This window comes from Delphinus delphis, chromosome 1 (assembly GCF_949987515.2).
Source record: "Delphinus delphis chromosome 1, mDelDel1.2, whole genome shotgun sequence".
NCBI classification, from domain to species: domain Eukaryota; kingdom Metazoa; phylum Chordata; class Mammalia; order Artiodactyla; family Delphinidae; genus Delphinus; species Delphinus delphis.
In genome coordinates, this window is record NC_082683.1 from 105,057,651 (window position 1) to 105,079,176 (window position 21,526).

The 21,526-nt window shown below is 45.0% G+C and overlaps 1 protein-coding gene across 1 annotated transcript in view; it reads right to left on the reverse strand.

The window, feature by feature from the left end:
• Positions 1 to 1,821: 1,821 nt before the first annotated feature.
• The window catches only part of NOTCH2 (notch receptor 2), a 177,826-nt gene continuing 158,121 nt past the window's right edge, over positions 1,822 to 21,526 (reverse strand). Inside the window, exons 23-34 of the mRNA XM_060028014.1 lie at positions 19,748 to 19,984; positions 17,027 to 17,139; positions 15,567 to 16,072; positions 13,894 to 14,241; positions 12,906 to 13,048; positions 12,493 to 12,703; positions 11,950 to 12,046; positions 10,303 to 10,471; positions 9,404 to 9,705; positions 8,448 to 8,595; positions 7,348 to 7,445; positions 1,822 to 6,416 (exon numbers count right to left, since the gene is read on the reverse strand). Coding sequence (XP_059883997.1) covers positions 5,028 to 6,416; positions 7,348 to 7,445; positions 8,448 to 8,595; positions 9,404 to 9,705; positions 10,303 to 10,471; positions 11,950 to 12,046; positions 12,493 to 12,703; positions 12,906 to 13,048; positions 13,894 to 14,241; positions 15,567 to 16,072; positions 17,027 to 17,139; positions 19,748 to 19,984 — 3,761 coding nt within the window. The 3' untranslated portion in view covers positions 1,822 to 5,027. The remainder of the gene's footprint in view (positions 6,417 to 7,347; positions 7,446 to 8,447; positions 8,596 to 9,403; positions 9,706 to 10,302; positions 10,472 to 11,949; positions 12,047 to 12,492; positions 12,704 to 12,905; positions 13,049 to 13,893; positions 14,242 to 15,566; positions 16,073 to 17,026; positions 17,140 to 19,747; positions 19,985 to 21,526) is intronic.

The following is a 21,526-nucleotide window of genomic DNA, read 5'->3' on the forward strand; positions in this document are numbered from 1 at the left end:
TGAGATCAGGGTGTTCATTTCTTGGCTTCCTTGCAGTGAGAGGGCCTGGGGCTCACCACGCCCCTGGCAGAAGTCACAGCTCTCCTTGAGTTAACTTGTTCCAAAGGACTTCCTCCTTTCAGTTTCCAGTAACCCCTCCCAGCCTTCAAGCCTTTGGACCGGGAAGTGGTAATAGATGCTGATGCTAATGAGGACTTTCTGCACTACCCCTTAGGTTTCCCCTACACCCCACACGCATTTCATAATTAGTTTTGATAAATAAGCCCTTCTTGAATTATCCTCATTTGAATTTGCCCACACTTTGCAGTCAGGACTTGACCGGTGCAGATGTTTTAAATGTGTTTTCTTAAGGTCCGTTTCAAAAGAAGGAAAAGTTGTATTCACTGTTTCACACACATTCACACACCTACAAACACACATACACACACACACACACTTCACACGCACCATCTCTCTCTTCGGGGCTTTTGCAAGCACCTGATTCATATTTCATTTTAGAAATACTATCACCAGGGAATTCCCTGGCAGTCCAGTGTTAGGACTCCGCGCGTTCACTGCCGCAGGCCCAGGTTTGATCCCTTGTCGGGGAACTAAGATCCCACAAGCCGCGTGGCACAGTGTAAAGAGAAAAACAATACTGTCACCAAACGAGGTGAATGACCTCAATATCGTGCAGCAAGCCTGAGGCAGTGTTTATTGTGAGAACTTGGAAGCAGAGGCAGTAACAGGCTTGTAGTTTGCCTATTGCCCATCACACCATCACAGTGTGCAGACATTAAAGACGGTTGGTCTATTATCATGTTCTGAGAAAAGAATTCACCCCCTCTCCTTGAGCTGTGAGGCCTTTTAGTTGCATGACAGGGAAGCCCAGTCCCTCCCCTGGTGTGACCATGGCCTGGGGTCCAAGTCTATTGTTCCAGCTGTGTGATATGGCAGCCCTCGGCCTCCAGCCCTGCTCTCCCTTCTTGCATTTCATGCCTAGGAAAGCCCTGCATAGTCCCTGCATGATCAAGCACTAGGTTTCTACACTTGCAGTTGCAGTAATAGGATGTGATGGACAGCCCAGATCCACTGAAGTAGGTTTCCATGGAGCAAATTTTTGTTGCCACAGAATCTGAGAGGCTCTGAGAAGCCAGCCTGTAGAGAACCAGACTTGGGCGAGACATTCCTTAGCTCTCAAATTCATTTTCTCTTTACACCATGTCAAAACCCAACATGAGGACTCAAGTGTGTTTTATATAAAATGATAACACTCAGGATAACCAGTATATGATATCAATTGTGTTTAAAATGCCATATATACCATCAATGTCAAGTATTTGTGTTCAAACATCTTACTGATGACAAGTAAATGTATGAATGAACTTGGTAACATTTATTATGCAAAATAACATGATATAGCTGTATATTTTAACTCTATACAAAATTTAAAGAGGAATAATATTGGAAACTAATGGTTTAGTTAAGTTAATAGCACCATTGGTTTTATTAGTTATATCCCAAATCCCAATTCTGGCTTTAGCAAATATTCTACATTTCCACTGGAAGGCACTTTGTCCTGAGACATTGTCCATTTGTCACCAGTTAGTGCACAGTGAAGTAACTCAATCTTGTGATACTTCCTATCTGGCAGAAGCTTTCTCCTCAAAAGCATTTATTTATTCTCTGCCTGGTGAAAGGAAAAAAGACTAGTGCTAGGCTCCGTGGGATTCAGAATGAAAAGAACATGTTTTCTCTCTCAGCAATTAGGACATCATAAGGTAAATCACTGCAAGATCAGCGATGCAAGAATGGAAAATAAAAACTGCAGTGCCCATTGAGCTTGACATGTAACATTTTTTATTTTGTGATAAAAATGCTTCCATATAAATTTCGTCTTAACTACTTTTAGAACGAAACTTTGAAAATTAAAAACAAATTGTGCATTTTCCTTACTATGTATAGTCAGGAATATGCAGTCATTTTACTGGTTATGGGTTTCTCATACAAACAGATATCGTATCACTTTTATGAGAAATGTACACAAGGAAGAAGCCACAGTACCAAGCAGTTATGAATGGGAGCCTCAGGGCATATAAACTTGTCCTCTCAAACAGTCATTATACATTCAGTATATTAGTTAAGGCCAAAATCCCAAAACCACCTGCCAACAGAACATTACACCTTTGGTTCTTTTTTATGCAAGAATTATGAACTAGCAAATTTAATAAGATGATATAATGGACTTGTGCATCATAGCTGACTGCTTACATAAAATCTTTAGCTCTCAGTCTTTCTTTCCCTCAAACCTCTCCCTCCCTTACCAATATGTAAGTCAGAAAATGACACTTAATACAAAAGAAACAAACAAATAAAAAACATATCCCCAAAGGCAGACAGAAGAGGAATCAAAGGAAGAATTCATAAAGATAAAACAAGAATGTGCGGGGCACAGAGGGTGACCTATACCTGGCATAAAAGTTGTATCCCATACAAACTTAGTCTCCAATTCAGCACCCATGTGAGAAAGTGATTCTCCATCTTACCTTCTCTTTTACTAGGTACTATACAACTCAAGTGTTCTCACAACCTAAGCAATTGATAAATTCTGGAAAGGCAGTGTCTTCCTCCTCATCACTGAAGCCTGTTGTCTGTAATGGCAGCTTTCACATTCATTTCCCCAAAACCCAAAGAGGAACAAGCAAGTTAGGCCTACAGTGTGCTTGCAGATGGAGAAGGCTACAAGGGATCAAGCTACTGGATCAGAGGCTGACACTCTGAGGAAGAGGGGCTGGAACGGGATGACGGAGAAGTGCAGATGTGTGGGGTCCACAGTGATCCATGTAGATAGGTTCTCCCCACCTGTGAATCAACAAATGCATCCAAGGATAAAGAGTCACCATTTAGAATGATAAAATACTACATACTATGAAAGGGGCTGGTAGAGTTGCCGTGTGAGAGAATAAAATACAAATGAACAAACAATCTGCTTATATCAGGGAAAAACAAAAATTTTTTTTAATTCAATGAACTGGGGCAGGACTGGCAAAATCCTTTGTACAATTCCATGCGAACAGACACACAGGGTTTCCATACGAAGTCACAGACAGATAAATCAGGTAAATGGGAAGAACTGATGAATACTCCCAGGCAAGGCAGGAATGAAAACTATCGAAACCAACACAGAGTAGGCAGACCACCTATTAATATCTACAAAACGGACCCAGAAGAACTAATTTTCCATGTGCCATGACATCATAGCACCGGGCGGAAGTAACAGTGTGGAGACAGGACCAGTTGTTAGCTGACTCAGGCAGAAGAGGAAGAAAAGTATTTTTCTCCTCTTTCTAGCGTTGGCTAGAATGCTTCGTCCTTGACAGAGGGTCAAAAAAGTTGCCAACACCACAAATACAGGAAGCAGACTCAGGTGAGATACAATCACCATCTGAACAGGAGGATGACAAGACAGTGAGTCTGTAACTGTCCATTATCATCTAGAAGGTGACTCTATGAAAGGAAGAGGTCCCTGATAAGTGTCCACATTAGTTCCCTAACAGAGAATCTCATGATTGCTTGAAAGGAAAAGAAATGGTAGCAAAAAATAGCAAAGGCTACCTCATAGTTCCTCCCCTTCCAACCTTCTTGTAAGCCAACATTCTATTTCCCACACTCAAACACAGAAAACCCACGTGTTCAGTGAGAACCTACTAGGTGCACCAGTAATCAGACCCCACAGTATGGAGGGAAGCTGGGTGAAGGGGCCTGGGATCAGAAGGAATGTCAGGAAGTAGAGACTACAGCCATCTGACTAGCGGAAGACGACTGTCACGGGGGGCCCTTGTGTGGAGGAAATTTCACTTCTAAACAGCGAGGGAACATCGTTTGAGACATTTTCTTCTTCGAGATATGTGGAGGGGAAGGCTCAACAGCTAAGATGATCTTCATCTGCTGGATGTGTGAGTGAAGCAGGCCGAGCGTTCTAATATCAGGGAACAAATGTGTTTCACACTGGCAGTCAATGGAATGCTTGGCAGGGATGGGTCAGTGGGTAACCACTCCTTGCATGAGTTACCTTATCTCTTGGTCATTCCAACATTCCAAACCTTTGTCTGTTTGGGTTTTTGAAGGGCTCATATTACCTACACTGCCAAGGATAAACCTTCACAATTACTAGGCCCACAAATGGAAAAAACAACAGATTCTTACTCTTCTTCCTGGTAAGGTTTGTAGGAATCCTGTATGCAGGCAAGAGAATTCAGGGGCAGCCTCTTGAATGGGGTCCTGGTCCCCTAAATGGGTTCAAAGAAAAATATTTTGCTCCCCTTCTTATTTTAGGAATGATATTATGTAGGAGAATGCACTATGTCCATTTTCTAAAGAAACATACTTGAAAGTTTTCTGCTGAGAACCATAAAAGTAAACCCCGTGAGACTCCTAGGGACACTGGGAAAAGAAGGCTGCAGGTGCTTTCCAGAGCAGGAATGATTAAAAGCACAAAGGTCCTGCCCTATAACATGCAGGTGGGGTTCCAGCCACAGAGAGGTGCAACAATTACAGCACCAAGTGAAGTCGAAAGACTTTCCAAGGATGAGAACAGAAGATAGGTCAATTCCGGCAGAATTCCAGGGCACAACTCCCAATAGGACTCTACTATAGAATCTTCTCATGGATATAGCAATAGCCCCCAAGGCTGAAAATACAGTCCAAGCTGCAAGAATGTCTACAACAGGCGTCAATCTTGCTGCCCACAGTGAAGAGAGGAAACACGGTCCCAAGTCTTGTATTCATCTTGCAATTCCATGAACCTGGGCTTGATGGGCAAGAGATTACAAGGAGCCTTGTCCTTTCCCGGCTCCCAAAACCCTGCAGATACACAGTGAAGCTAATAAAATTGCTTCCTTTGCATCATCTACAAGATAAGAGCACCTCCTCTCCCCTGCCTCCGGAAGCTGGTTCCAGAGATTTCTTCATTTCTCTCCCGGACGACCTTCATTTGCTCCTCAGCAGCATTTACGATAGTTCTGTCCCTACGCTGGAGGCAGAGTGTTTCATGCATAGACCTGCATGTTGCTGCGTGGTGGCTCAGACATGTGTGCCCCAGGTCCCCGCTGACCTCCTCCAGCACCCCCAGGAGTGGGGCTGGTGGTCACATCTGACCAGTCAGAAGCAGAGTGGGGGGATGAACTTGACCACTGGTCAGGAGACTCTGGGGATGGTGTCAGGTAGGGATGCTCACCCTGGAGGTGACCACTGTGACTGGGCGTTCTCTCAGCAGCATTGGAGGAAGCATAGCTATGCTGTGAAGGGGGTGTGGGATACTTGCCCACAGAGGCTGGAAAGGGATGGTAGGCTGGGAGAATGGTCTGAGCAACCTGCCCTTCCTGCTGGGGCATCATGGCAGTGGGAAAAGCCATACTGGGCAAACGAGCCATTTCTGGAATCTGATACATGGTGGGCAGGGTGCCTGCAACAGCTGGAGGGCAGCTGGATGGAGGCTGGGCAGCCCCGGCTGGTTGGGCAATGCTGCCTTTGGGGATTAGCTGGAAAGTCACGATGGGGGGCAAGGGCTCTCGAGGGGCAGGTAAATGCTTCCCTTCAGGCGGCCTGCTCTGGGGAGTTATGCCAGGGTGAGTGCCCTCAGCTGGAGCCAGGACCATACCAAACATCTCGTTGTACTGGCTCTCATTCACCTCCACACGGTTCATCCAGTCCGCTGGGACAGTGACTGGATGTAGCCTACCCAAGCTCCCCGCACTGCCACTGCCTGGGGGGACAATGTGGTGGTGTGACAGCAGCTGGCTCACTGAGGGAAGCACAGTGTTGGCCCCGTGAGCCAAGGGCTGCATCTCATGAAGGTTAGAGAAAGACAGTGCATGCTGTGCATGGACTGGGGCAGGGGGGGCAGCAGTGGCCAACACGGGGTTGGGTGAGGCCTGTAAGATTCCGGGGGATGTAATCATCGGAGAGGATGTGGTATCAGAAACATATGTGTGAGGAGATTCTAGGGAATCAACGGGGGACAGAGTCACTGAGCTCTCAGACAACTGGCCCTTGTCACTCAGAGACTTCTTCCTCCTACTCCCCTTGGCATCCTTGGCCTCCTTGGCAAGGTTAGGGAGGCTACAGGGCACAACACTCTTGGCATTGGGCCGTCTGGACTTCTTGCCCATCGGGGTGTGCTTCAGACTGAGAAAAGATCTGTTGGGTCCACAGATGACAGGTGAGAGAGCAGAAGTCAGCACGGTGCCCGGAGGGCTTGGGGTCACGTTGTACTCATCCAGCAGGCGCACAATGTCATGGTGCATGCGGTCCCGAGCCACGTCCCGGGGAAGACGATCCATGTGGTCTGTGATGTCCCGATTGGCAAAATGGTCTAACAGGATCTTGGCTGCTTCATAGCTCCCCTCCCGGGCAGCGAGAAACAGAGGGGTCTCTTCCTACAGAAAAGGCCCACACAGAGCACATTTTAATAACACTCTTGAGAATACAGCAGTGTCTCTCAATCTGTTTGTTAGCATCCCTTTAGACATTTTTTCCTAACTTCCTTCCCGCATGAAATTTTAATATCACAGATAAAGTGTATAACTACCTACGTACTGAAGGGATATCTGGACTTTATACATAAAGAAAGTTAAGATTATTTTACCCCTCCCCAAGAACCAATTTTGCCCCATTGAGTGCTACATCTCCTTAGTGGGGAACACGTGAGATAAAGCATGTCCCCAAGCCAGAAATTCACTTAAAAGAGTACTGAGCTTATCAAAATAGGGTTCTAAAAGGAATAACAGGTAGAAATAAGAAAGGTATGAGGGGAAGAACCTAAAGCATTTATAGAACTGGGAAAAATAAGGGAAAGTAAAAGAAAGCAGAGACAAAACATCTGAGAGAAAGAACTAACAGAAGGGAAAAGAGGAAATGAATGAGAGAAGATAAGATGAGCAAGAGAGGGGAAACATGACATAAAACTCAGAGGAAGAAAAGCAAACAGGAAAGCATCATGGTGCCCAAGAACAGGGGGGAGAAAGTATCAAGAAAACAAATAAGAACAAACAAGTGAAAAGGAAGTGAGTGTGAACAGAATGAAGACCAGAAGAAAGGGAAATGTCAAAGAAGAGAAAGGCAGAAAGGGCTACACCAAAGTTATTGACAGGAGAGCCTGATGCAGACTGAGTACTGAGTAGGCAGAGGGTCAATCCTGACACTTCCCTGGTTAAGCCCAATACAAGCACTCCAGCTCTCTGGACCAAGTTCCAATCTGCTTCCATCTTTGTCTATCCTTATCACAAGAGGAGCTACAGGAGAAAAGCGAAGGCCTTATATTCTGAGGCACTGCTGTGCCTGCCGTCCAGCTCAGAGCCCAGACTGTACCTTGTTGTCCTGCATGTCTCGATTGGCCCCATTTTTCAACAGCAAAAGGGTCGCCTCCACATTATTCACAGCAGCTGCCCAGTGAAGAGCAGATTTTCCTGCAGGAAGAAAACATTTTTAGGGCTTCCCTGGTGGTGCAGTGGTTAAGAATCTGCCTGCCAACGCAGGAGACACGGGTTCGAGCCCTGGTCCGGGAAGATCCCACACGCCGCAGAGCAACTAAGTCCGTGCGCCACAACTACTGAGCCTGCGCTCTAGAGCTTGCGAGCCACAACTACTGAAGCCCGCACGTCTAGAGCCCGTGCTCTGCAACAAGAGAAGCCACCGCAATGAGAAGCCCGCGCACCCGCTCGCTGCAATTAGAGAAAGCCCGCGTGCAGCAACAAAGACCCAACGCAGCCAAAATTAAAAACAAAATAAGTTAAAAACAAAACAAAACAAACAAAACATTTTTATAAGCAGACAGAGCAGAAGGACATGGCCTACTCTTACTATCGGGAAGCATCAGGATTTGTACAAGGAAACCTTGAACTTCTCAGACGGCAGTAGGAAGCCAGTTCTCTCTGGGGGCCCACAGGAAAAACCCAAGTATTCTATTAATTTTCCCCTATTCTAGAAATACTTCAGTACAGGCTGCCTTGCCTCCAGAAGACCTCTAAGTAAAAGGATCATCTGTCTATGGTACCACATCCCTCACATGGCAGAATCTACCCTGTCACACACTGAAGGCAATAACCTACTTATTTATTACAGGCCAGAACGCATAGTTAGAATATCTCACAACCCTCACCTCCACAATGAAGTTGGCTCTCATATCCTCATCTCAAGAGTGGTATGCCTGGGAACGTACACAGGGAAACCTTCCATAGACCTGCTTTGAGATCTGAGAACCCTCACCAAAAATCCCTTCCCAGCTTCATCTACGGACCTCCCACTGTCTCAGATCTCTGAACTCAATATGGTAAAAGGAAGAATGAATGACTGAATGAATCTTCAGTGGATTCGGATCTGGGACAGCTCATTAAGGATCGTGCAACAATCTTCCTCCTCAGAGGCTTGCTTTGCAGGTAGGAAGCTGAACCCCTGCTTCTCATCCCTACCGTGGTCGTCCACTGCATTCACATCGGCTTGGCAGTTGATCAACTCTGCCACCATTCCCTCCACAGCTAGGCGGGCAGCCAGGATCAGGGGTGTCGTGCCATCGTTCATCCTGGCATCTAGATCAGTTACTCGGTTGCGGATCAGTATCTAGAACACGAGAAAGCACAGAAAAGGGAGTCACCTGGATACAAAAAATAATGAAGCTAAGATAAGAAATAACAGCATCAGAGCTGAGGCTACACTGTAAGTCCCTGGAGTACAGGGAATGTCTTGTTATCTTTGTGCCCACGGTTCTACCATGGTCAGTCAGTAAATATTTGTTGAATGCATGAATGAAGGAGTAAACGGATGAACGAAAATACAAGTAGGTGCTCAAGCTTTACAATGGCTATGTAAACTAAGGTACTTCTACTTTCTAAAGCAAAAAGAGGGATGTGGGAAAATACCACAACCTCAGTTATGGTGTCTAGGTTAAGATGATACAGCATGCCTCCAATTTCCCCATCAGGGTAGAATAATAGGGCATCAGGGATACATTATGAACTCATGTCAAGAAACCCGCCAAGGAGCAGCTGGAAGCCCATATGGTCAGATATATCTAGAGGGAGAAGCTGACACTAGTCAGAGGCTTCATAACAGGTATCACTCCCATCTGATCTTTTCATATGGTATGCATTTTGCCACGTCAGAAACAAAACAACGCTAAGCAGGGATTAACAATCAGAAGACTGGTGTTATCTGCTTTTGGCTCTATGGTTTCCTGGCTGTAAATGGTCAAGTCTGTTTGCCTGCCTCCCTTTTCCTGCTTTCCCTTTTCCTTTCCAGCAAGCAGGACTCTATCATCTGCCTTATTCTCTCAAAGAATCATCGAACAAATGTAATGGGATGTTAAGTGCCTTAATAAAGGGAAACTATACTAGATCCATAAGGAACCAGCTCTTTCCATGTTCTTTACCTGGAAGACACCTTGGGCATCAGCTGCCACGGCAGCATGGAGAGGGCAGCGGCCCATGTTGTCCTGGGCGTTGGCATCTGCACCTGCATCCAGGAGGCGCTTGGCGGCATCGGCCCTCGAGTAGCGGGCTGCAAGATGCAGGGCCATCTCACCAGTCCGGTCTGTCTGGGCTTGGAGGCTGGCACCCTGGTAGACCAAGTCTGTGATGATGTTGGCGGAAGAGTCCTCTGCATCTTCATCTTCATCACTCATATCTGAGCTGCCTCCTCGGAGAGAAGCCAGCATCAGTGGGGTGCACCCATCTAGAGGAAGGGAAAATTCCAGAAAGTATTCGAGGAGGGGAAGGACATTAATGGTCCATTAACCCTATTGTTGTTCAATGTGAAGAAAATTATTCTTTTGTGAAAAAACTCTGTGATTCTTGTGGTAATTGGCAATTGACTTTTCCTGGATAACATCCTTTCTGTAAAGAGCAGCTATTCTCTACGTTAAACAAGCTTTCCTGTTCAAGTTCCTAAGTGCTATGTTATTTTAAACTGGACAACTTTTAAAAATAGCCAGTATTAATAAACGATGTGCACGAAGGTACGAACTAAACAAATTCTCTATCCCTCTGCTTTGGAATATTATTTTTTTGTCCTACTAAAATCTATCCCAAATAATCAGTCTGTTTGCTGTCGAGCATGCTGTATGTGAAGCAATGAGAAATCCTTCCCTCTTTCCTCATATAAATTCATAATTTCTGCAAGCCTGTGTTCCTTAAACATTCATTTCCTCAAGCCGATTTCCAATCTGTGAAGTCAGAAGGGAGCATATCACCAAGTGGGACAAACACAGGGATAAGGTGGAAGCCAGGGCAGGCATGCACAACGAGAAAGGGGAGGCTTGCAGGTGCTGACCTGGGCCGCGGACGTTCACATCCAGCACATCCACCTCCTGCTCTGCCTGCGGAGGAGTGAGAGCCAACGATGGTGTCCTACGGATATCTGCAGCTTCAAGGTGCTGCTGTGTCCATGGCCGTCGATCGATGGGATCGTCTTCTTCTGAAAGTAAAGTCTCATCTTCAGCCTGAAAGGAGAAGACAACTCTCCCTATCAATCCGGCCCACGCCAGGAGCTGCAGACAAGGAGCTAGTCCAGAGTCTCCCATCACTTCTAATCTCCCACCCAGTATTCTCTGTCCTCCTATCGAACCTTCCAGATTATTATCCACATTGGCTTCCCACTGCTCTCATGATGTGGCTCCTGTTTACCTCTCCTGCATCATCTGTACCACTCTCCTAACCTCCCCAATCCCATACTCTAGGCTTCAGCCTTACTGCGTCACCTATATTACCTACCTAACATGCCATCTACAGATCCCCAAAGCACCATTTTCCTGCTTCTGGGCTTTTGCCTATGTTGTTCCTTCAGCCTGCCATGGTCTCTCCCAATTCTTTGTCTGACTAACTCCTGTCTACCCTTCAAGTAGAAAGCAGACTCTAATTCCTCTTGTTGGTCCTCCAGAGCACCCTCTGCTCACTCCTCTTAACTGAGCATGTGTTAAGTATTTACATGGCACTACACGGCAGTTTCTACCGCTCCCTGAAAGGTTCCTCACAACAGGGAACAAGCCTTGCTCAAGGCTGTCTCCTTGTACCCTGTATTTAACCCAGTGCCCAGCACAGAGCAAGCATTCAGGAAGTATTTATTGAATATTATTATTATTATTATAATTTTAAAACCAGCTGCCCTTTATGAAGTATTTAGTATGTGACAGAAAATAGGGAAGGCAATTTACACGTATTGCTGTATTTAATCCACACAAAACTCATAGAGGAAAGAATTATTATTATTTTCCCTATCTTACGGATTAAGGTAATTAAACACAAAGAGGTTAAGTAATGTGCCAGAGTTTTGGACTTGAATCCAGTTCTGACTGGAGCTAAAGCAATGTTCTTAACCATCATGGTGTACTTCATGCCTGTACTCCTCAAGCACTTATCTCCTCAAGCTGATTTAGACCATCCTTGGATACGTGCACATCCCAGCCATGTATATCTACGGGTGAATGGTCTCCTTTTTCATGTCAGACTCAGCCTACTGTTTACCTCTTACTTCTATATGGCTTTAGTTTCCAGGGCTCAAGCTTTGAAGCCTCCGAACTCAGTGGTCATTGGCTCTCTTCCACTGATTAGTTCCACCTTCCCTTCCAGAAGGAGAAGTACCCAGAGAGGATAAGGGAGAGATCTAGCCATGAAGGAAATTGCTATTTACACACAGTAGTCCTTATTCAAGTACCATCAGCATGACACTCGAGGAAGGAAGCATCTTTGTTTTATTATTTTTAAAGAGTTCTTTTTGAAAAACTTACACAGCTAACCCAAGGCCACCAGTGACCTAGAGATTCCTGCTTTTTCAGACAACCTAGGATAGCCTCTGCCTGGGCAACATGTAAAGAATATCACCCTTTTCTCCCATTCATGACGCTCTAGATAGCAAAGGACAGAAACACGAAAAGTGAGCAGATAATGGATAACAATGGTGGTTCTCCCATGGCTAGCTTACCTTGGCTTTCTTTGGCTGGGGCCCTTCATCGTCGACCCAATGTTCACTCGTTCCAGAACCAATTAGGTTAGCCTCTGAGACTTGCACTGAGAGATTTCTGATGTGACGGAATTATGAAGGTGTAAAATAAGGGCAGATGTTATATCATAAACGAACATAGAAGTTTTCAATACTTTTTCTACCATCACACACTCTCGTGGCTATGGTCAGACTTTCAGGGCCTTTGGCCCAGGAAAAATGGGTAATATTACATCCCATCGCCTGAGGAAATATCCTTTCCTTTCCCACTAATCAAGAGCTGACAACAAAAGTGTGCCTGCCTCATCACAGAAGCTGAGGACCACTGTGATTATATGTACAGAATTGAAGCATCCAGACACGTATTTTATAGCCACTCAGTAGGCATCGCGAATCATGGTCAAGCGTAATAACACAGCATGGCCAGAGCTCAGAATATAAAATCATGATTCAACAAGATCTGATTTTCCTCTTATCCATGCTCATTATTACTGTGAAGGGTAGCTTGTTGGCAGACTCCCTTACTTCAGCCCCACGGCATCCTGTCCCACTGGCTCACGACGTTTGTGATTGCTGGAGTCACGGCGAAGGGTGAAGCCTTCAGGCAGCCAGAGGGAGCCATGCTTACGCTTTCGTTTTGCCATGATCACCCCCAGCAGGATAATAAACAAGACAATAACAACAGCAACAGCAAGTAGATAGATAAGCTGGGTGCGTTTTGGGGTCAGAGATTCACCTGAAAGTGCAGAGAGACAGAGAAAAGTGATGAATGAAACATCCAACTCTCAGTATTCCCCCTACACTCCTTCAGAGAACAACTCTGACCTCACCAGCCCTGAGAGATAGAGAGCCGCACATTGTAAACTATGCCTTGTTCTTTCTGCCCGCAAGTGACACCTTTCTCCCCATACTTTCCCCTTAATTCCAGTGCTACTCACTGACAACAGACACAAGGGGGTACGACAGGGTCCCCTGGATGGCGTGAGACGCCAGAAGAGCTGCTGCTGCATCCGTATTCTTGAAGCACTGGTCTGAGTCTTGGACACACTGGCGGTTGTCGATTTCCAGGAATACCTGAGAGCTGTGGGAAGCCGAGGGGAAAGAGGCAGAAGGGAAATGGGGAGAAAACGGAAGGGTGTCAGTCCAGGAATCTGAGTTGGAGGGTGACATGAGCCTTCTTCCTCACCCTCAGCCTCAGGCTCTCCACCTCTGGACGCTGCCTCCAGAAAGATCTCAGAAGTTAAGATGTTGTCCGTCTAGATCCTAAACACTAATTCTCACTTGGGAGATGTCTCGCTATCCTTGGTTTGGCTCAGTCTAAGCGCTCCGACTTAGGCAACATAAGACAAAGTGAGAAAATGCGGTGAAGCTGTCTTTGGTGGGCTTCTCCTACCCATTCCAACGTACTCAAAGGTACATAGAGCCACTCTAAAAATACACCCCTGCCCCTTGTTTTTGTTCCTTACTCTCCTTTGTCTCTGCATCTGTACTTCAGCTAGCTATTGAATTGAACACTGTGAGATACACTAACAGTGTGGTGTGTGAATGACAGAACATCTGCAGAACATCACCGCTGTCAAAGAGACATAAATGAAGGGCCTTGAAAAGAAGGCCAGGAGTAATACAAAGAGGAGTCATTACTAGAGGGATTTAAGGTAACTCTGGCAAACGGTTAGAGATTCTAGCACTTGAGGGGCCATCCTGACATCCTGCCCCCCACTTGCTCCAGCCCACTTTTCAGGATCCCCAAATCAAGGCAAACCTTTAGCACTAACGGTAAATACTGGGATCATGGGCTTGTGTTACTTGGTCTGGCTGTTCTTTTTCTGACCTTTCATTTTTATAGTTGCTATTATGACTTCTGTGTATCAAAGCGCTCAGCTTGATAAAATTAAGCTTTAAGAAGTTCAGAAATTTAAAACTTACCCAGCCACTTCCTGTTCTTGATCGCCTGGAAGGGACCTGCGCGCCAATCTCTGCTTCTTCATGGCAGCTGACTTTTCACCGTAATAGGGGTAGACCATGAGGTCCCCCTGGGCATCCCGTTTGATGCGTAGGTTGGTGTGGAGCAGGGTGCCCAGTGCACGCAAGAAGCTGCGAGCATCCTGGAGCAGCTGTTCAGGTGGCATCAGCACCACAATGACCAGGGTACCCTCTGCCAGGTTTTCTGGCCGGTCAGCAGCACAGTCCAGCCCATCCCAGCCACACTCCTCACTGTTGCATCCCTGGTCACAATGGTTGTCTTTGAAGTGGTCTGCACAGTATTTGTCATATCTAGGTAGGGGGAGTCAGAGGAGGAAGAGAACAAGGTAAGGGTCTCAGACCAGACCGGAGCTCTATTTGATTTCCCCTTGGAACTAATGTGGATTTTCCTACCCATTTTCTATGGCTCAGATTAGATCCCGAATGTCCCATGAAGCCTTCTGCGACTCTCCTATCCCTGTCTTCTTAGAGTATATACAGTCTACACCCCTTAGTGTCAGTGAGTGCTCTCTGAATGAGAAACAAAACTGTACTCACTACACTCATGGGTCCCCAGACAACTCATAATCTTGTTAAATCTACTTGGTTCATGCTTCCTTTATTTTTTTTTTATCCATTGCCTCTAGGCTTTCAGAAGTACAACATGACTCTAGAGAGTGCTTCCAGAAACTGGATAGTAGCCCTGTACCATCAAGAGATGCTGTACAGTGGACCATGTTGATATGGCCCAATTCTTTTCTAATCAAGATTGAATCCCAGCTCTGGAAGGTATAGATGGGGAGCAGTGTGTCCCACACAGGATACCAGATCTAATTTGTACAGTATCTTTCAAACACTGGGGAAAGGAAATTGAATCTCAAAGCCCGGTGATGCAAAAATCATTTTATTTCCACTCTCCTCTCCTCCCCCACTCCCATCCATTGATGGTTCCACCACCTAGTAAAACTTGTGCCACTCTAGCTCAGGTCAGGAGTAGCTATATGTGCTTTGGCAAGTTCTTGAACCTTCTAGGTCTCAGTTCCCTCACCTGTGAAAGGCCATTAACAATACCTATGCCTCACAAGGTTGGTGAAAATTAATCAGAGTTAAACTAAATGGGATGACTAAATGGAAAGTCATTATGTAACCCACAAAGCCCCCTATAACTGCAACAATGAAGACCTGGAGGGTTAAGTTGCCTAAGCTAGCTTGCGCTTCCTGATAAACCTGATGGGGAAACCCTGTCTTAGGGAAAGGAATGGGGCAAACAGAGAGAGGTACAGACCTTTCCATCCATCCTGCAGGCAGGTTATGTGAGAGGCTGCCTGAGAGTGGGTAACAACACTTCCAAAAGTTATTTCCCCCAGGAGGTTGTGAGAGCAGCAGGCGAGGAAGCAGAGACAGGCAGAGAGAGGGCGGCTGTGCAGTGAGCATTCCTGCCCCTCTGTCAGCAAGGGAGAGCACAGGGCAGCGTGCGCTGGGACAAGGCTGACACCAGGAAGGAGAGGGCCCCAGGGCACCAGTCCGAAAAGCAGAGGCAGCTTGGGCTGAAGCACTGGAGTGGTTAGGAGCAACAACAAGAAACCGAGGTATGTTAGTGACAGTGTCCCTCAGTTCTGGGGACACTGGATGCTTACTTGCACGTCTTGCTATTCCTCTGGCATTCAAAGTTGTCAAACAGGCACTCAGCCGTGTTGCACAGCTCATCACACTGGTTGTTGATGTAATCCCAGCAGGGAAGCGGGGAGGAGCAGTTGGCCCAGGGGTTCTCCATGGTGAGGGAACAGTCACCCCCATCCCACTGGCAGGCATGGCTGTTGCAGGCCTCATCGCAGACGCCATCCCGAGCTTTGTCGGCACAATACTGGCTCAGACAGGTGGCAGGAGGGGTGCTGGTGGGAGCTGTGTAGAATTCACAGTGGCTGCCCCAGAACGGCGGAGAACACTTGCAAGAGTAATAAGGAGGCTGGCGCTGAGGGTAGCAGCTGCCCCCGTGCTGGCAGGGGCTACTGGCACAGCCTGAGTCGCAGTCCTGGGGGTTGGGGCAGAAGCAGCGGGGTCCTGAGGCTGTGTGCACACACTGCTCCCCTCTCCTACACTTCACTTGTCCACAGCTGCTCTGGCATCTCGCCCCAGAGAATCCCTGTGGAAATCAGTGAACGAATGAGAATGGCAGGCTGACTCTTGAGGGCATGCCCCATTTTCCCTCCCAACCCCCTCTCTGCCACACCTCTAGGGAGGTAAAGGCTAGACCCTTGGCTAAGATCCCTCCATGTAGCCTCCTGGACCAAGTTCTAGGAAGAGACCTCTTCAAGTCAACCTATAGGTTAGGGCTGGCGGTTCCATAGGATGAATATAGAATTTTCCCACTCTAAGAGCTCAGTTCTAGAAATGAAGTCAACAGTTCATGGTAGGATAAGAGTCAGGTGACACCGTATCTATTAGCACCTTTCCTAAGCGTCATTAGATCACTCATACAGTGACTTTATAGGGGAAAAACCTCACTTCAGAGTATTAGGTGTCTAAAAAACTTTCCTATGCCATTTCGTTCCTGGCCTTCTCGCTCAGTCCAGGCCAAGGTTACTGGACAGGTTTCCTTTTGGTACCTCTCCACACATAGTGATCTGTGTTAGAGAGGTGTTAGCCTCTGGCAGTAGCAAAAGTGTTTGCACAGCAAATGGCTAACGTTAGGCTTCCTTCTAGTTGAAGAAGCAGCCTGCTCTCAAATAGTCCCCGCCAAGGAATGTGAGCAGGGTGGCATTTCCAACCAACTCTCTCCCCATCTGGGCAGTAAGACTACCCTCCAGCACAAGACCCAGAAGCCAGAGACACCAGCCCTCATTTCAAGGGAACATTCCATTGCCCTTGGTGCTTCTGAAGATTGACAGTCACAGATCAGGGAGCTCACTGTTTCTGGAAGTCTTTTAACAGTTCTAAATGGAAAACTGAAGCACTTTCTCCTAAACAGGCTAAAATCAAGAAACGTCCCCACCAAGATAGTTCCCCACAGAGCTCGGAAACACCAAGTTTAATCTCAGCTTCGTCACAGACTGTGTGGAAGAGAGCATCCTCCTTCAATAGGCAACACGGCACTCACCGGGGGACAACGACAAATGAAACCATCAGGCATGTTGCTGGCCACAGCACAAGTCCCTCCGTTCAGGCAAGGCATCTGGGGACACACATCGACGAACGTTTCACAGTGACGACCTCAGAGTAGAAAATGAAAGGGTGTTTTAAAAGGCAGAAGTAGTAACTGCAAGTTACAGAACAGAACACTCCTGGGATGTGGGCCAGTCAAAGGATTAGAGAAGGAGGGAGAGGTATGAGAATTAAGGTCTAATCCTAAGGGAACAAAAGAGGATGAGGAAGGCACTCATTGGATCTTAACATGCGTGGCCCATCACCGACTCAGGGCAGTTCCCTCCTCTGTCTTATCTACAGTAATAAGCACATACGTGCCTGAATCGACTCACAAAACAAGAATCAACTCACAAAACAAGACTCACAAAACAAGATTTTTTTTTTTTTAAAAAATGACTAATCCCTCCAAAAACAAAAAGGAAAATGACATCTAAGCTTTTTCTGAAGGCACTTTAGCTTTCATGAGTCAAAAGAAACATTCAGCAAAAGTGTTCACTGCATTTTAACACCGTCTATTCCATAAGAGAGGCTACACCAGACCAATACATCTAAATGGTGATGAACATATACACACTACTATATATAAAATAGATAACTAATAAGGACCCTACTGTATAGCACAGGACACTCTCTACTCAATACTCTGTAATGACCTATATGGGAAAAGAATCTAAAAAAGAGTGTATACATGTATAACTGATTCACTTTGCTGTACAGCAGAAAGTAACACAACGTTGTAAATCAACTATACTACGATAAAAATTAAAAGAAAAAAACTAAGAAAAAGGGTGATTTGCAGTTTATAGCGAATTTTCATCAGTGACGTCTCTTTTCAATCATTTTCTAGCCTTTCTGTAACCTGATTGGCACTGTTTCAAAACACAGCTTAATATTCCCAGAGTTAATGATCTCTAGGCACAGTTCAGTTCTAAAACAGAAGGTATCCTGAGCCCACTGTTCCATGACAAACTGAACTAAGCAAATGAAATCATGGGGGGGCGGGGACATGGGGCAAGGATTCAGGCCCCATCTGGCCTTCAGGCACTTGGAAGGGAAGAGATGGCTTTAAAAATTAAAATGCAACTAAAATAGCAGTAATTTTGGCCAACCAGAATAATGAGGCAGGAGTTACAGATGTTCGTTTCTTCAAATCACAGCAGCAGACAATAAGCAAGAGCAGTCACCCCGTTTGCACGGGGCTCAGGGACTGATGGTCCCTTGATGTTCATCTCAGCATCAGCACCCCACCATAATCGCCATCAATGAGTCAAAGGGTTTTTTATTCACAAGGGTAGAAAATGTAGAAACACCACTTCCTGACTAGGGAACCCCAATTCAAGGTGTCCTCCATTCCTTCCTTCATCTATTTCCTTCTTTCTTTGTAAGAGCTTATCATCGTTTCCAAATAAAGGAAGCCTCAGAGGTAATGAAAGGAACAGGAGTCAGTTCTGCTCTTCTGGCTTCTCAAGCACATCATGACCGATATGAGACTACAGACCGATTGTTCATATTCTTTCTGTCCAGGGTTGCCTCGAAGGCATGATGTTCATAACGGATTGTTTCTCTTTTGATAATGTACCTAGGCATCTTCTGTATTTCAAAATCCATCCCATTTTTAATAAAATTCCCAAGTTCTTAAAGGTAGCACACCTTCAACATTGGAAGGAAGAATGTCTGGATATAATAGGCTCAGAATGTAGCAGAGTCCAACTTGCCAAACTATTAGTAAGTAGACTACTGCAGACTCTCATCTGACTCCCAAGGAATACTTACTTCTACAGCATAAGATTCGGATGGACCCCAGAAGTGCAAAACAGATTTCTGAGTATCTGATGACATTGCCATATTTAGACATAAACAACTATTTTAGCTCCCCAAAGTCATCAAGCTGCCCTCCTCCAGAAATAATTAGCAAGTGTCTGTGATAAAGTCCCTATGCTGAGGCAGGACTTGGTCATCTTTATAATCTGTGATGAACACAGCCAAGTCTTAAGACGGCAGGTCATACTTGTGACTTCTGAAGTTTTCCTTTTCAAACCCTCATCAACCAATTCTGGTTAAACACACCCCAATTTGGATCTACTTCCTTTAAGTGTCCTAGAAGACCCTAAGCCTCTCTGGATTCCCACAGAGGTGGAAAGGTCACAGTGGCAGCAACTACCCAGTAACTCAAGTCACTACATGCCAAAGGAGGCAGGGTGATGAAACCAGAGTTAGATGTAAGGTTCCTGAAAACAAGATGTTATTTTGCTCAGATGAAGAGTTCTGGAGATGGATGGTGGGGATGGTAGCGTAACAGTGTGAATGTCCTAAACATCACTGAACTGTATACTTAAAAATGGTAAAGATGGTAAACTAAGTTATGTGTGTTTTACCTCAATTTAAAAATGTTATTTTGCTCAACTACTTCCAACATTCTATTTCTTTTTTTTTATATTTCTGCTACAATATGATATAATGAATGTATAACAAAAGAGACAGCATCTCTCAGGAATAGCAAACATCGATGGAGCACAGACCTAAGAAAAAATTGGGCCCTTGAATTAAGCTGGTCTAGTTTTTCACATATGAGAAAAGCTTCACTCGGGTCTGGGATGTGTCATACAGGACCCAATTTCCTCACTAAACTCCCCCTCCGAGGCAGAGTGGCTGGGGAGGCTGGAAAGTCGCTCACCGGTAAAGGCACTGCGGCAGACACACAGGTAGTCGTTGGTAAGCTGTATGCAGTCTAGGCTGCCCTCAGAGCTGCAGGGGTTGGAGAGGCACTCGTTGATGTCCCCCTCACACCGCTCTCCAGCAAAGCCAGGCAAGCAGCGACAACTGTAGCCCCCAATCCTATCCACACACTGACCGCCATTAAGGCAGTGGGGACCCCTGGCACAGTCATCGATGTTCTCTTCACAAAGCAGGCCTGGACGAAAGAGAAGAGAGAGAGAAAATCATGACAATCCTTGGAACACTGCTTTCCAGCAAGGGAGAAGCACCCTTGTTGGCACTTTCACAATTAGTCAGGCTACATTCCTCAGTCTGCGGTGGGAACTTTTAGGTCAGGCAGGGCAAAACACACTCTTGATCAAGGGCAGCTGCTATCCTCTTGGTCAGCAGTAAGGAAAGAATGTACTCAGGGCTTCACACGTTTTCTCCCACACAACCGAAAGAAGCAGCTCACTAGGTAGTAGCTAGCATTATTTCCATTAATTTATTCATTTTGATTCAAAATATAAAAACAGTTAAAAAATAGCAATAAATAAATAAATAGATTACAAGTAAGAATTGGAAGAATTCTTGGTAAGAATTGGAAGTAAATTTTGAGTGACGTAATTGACTTTTCCTGTAAAATAGTATAAGTGCACTAATATCTTGTATTGAAAAAACAGAGGGGAAGTATCCTGTGGAGAGCTCAAAGGTTATTCCATTTAAAACAGAACTCATTCAATGTGCTGTAGTTGTAAATGAGCCATCAAGCATGAGTATCCGTAAATATTTTTGAGAAAGAAACAAAAGAAATCAATGACTATTCTAGAAATGATTTCATGATTAATTCAAAAAATTGCAAAAGAAAGGAAAGCAGTTCTGTATTCCTACCACTTGTAATAGCAAGACTATTGGAAAGAAAAGAAAAATGTAAGAAAAGGCCTCATTTTCAATAGCAGTAGCAAAAGATAAAATACCTAAGAATAATCTTAACAAGAAATGTGCTACACCTACGTGAAGGCTTTAAAATAGACCTGAAAGGCTCAAAAGGAAACTTGAATAAATGGAAAGACACTATGGTTTGGTTAGGAAGACTCCTCATCATAAAGATGTCAGTCTTCTTTACACAAATTCATAAATTTAATGTGACTCCGATAAAAATACTAACAGGATTTTTAATAGACAATCTGATTCTAAAATTATATAGAAAAACAAACTATAACCACAGCCTGGAAAACTGTGAAAAAGAAGACCCTTAATATTTAAAGCAGAGAGGCATTGATAAATTAATAGAATAACAGAACAAAAAGGAAAGCCCAGAAAAACACCCAAATACACATGGGAATTTAGAATTTGATAAAGGTGCCATCTCAAATCACTGTACGAAAGATCAAATATTCAGTAAATTGTGTTGGGACAAATCAGTAGCCATATGGAAAAAGTTCTCCAGTATTCTAGTACTTGAAGAAAATATGTGAGAATTCCTTTATAATCTTAGAATGTGAACAGTGTTGCTGACTAGGATTCAAAACACAGAAACCATAAAAAAAACCCTGATAAATTCAACCTGATTAAAAATAAAAATCTCTGCATGAAAAATTCCCATAAAGAAAATTAAAAAACAAAAAGCAATACATCGGGAATATACTTATATTTTGTTTCATAGACATCTGTTCTCTGTAAAATATTAAGATAAACAACATAACAGGAAAAAAGGATACAGATATGAACACAGAAACCATAGAAAAAAGAAAACCAA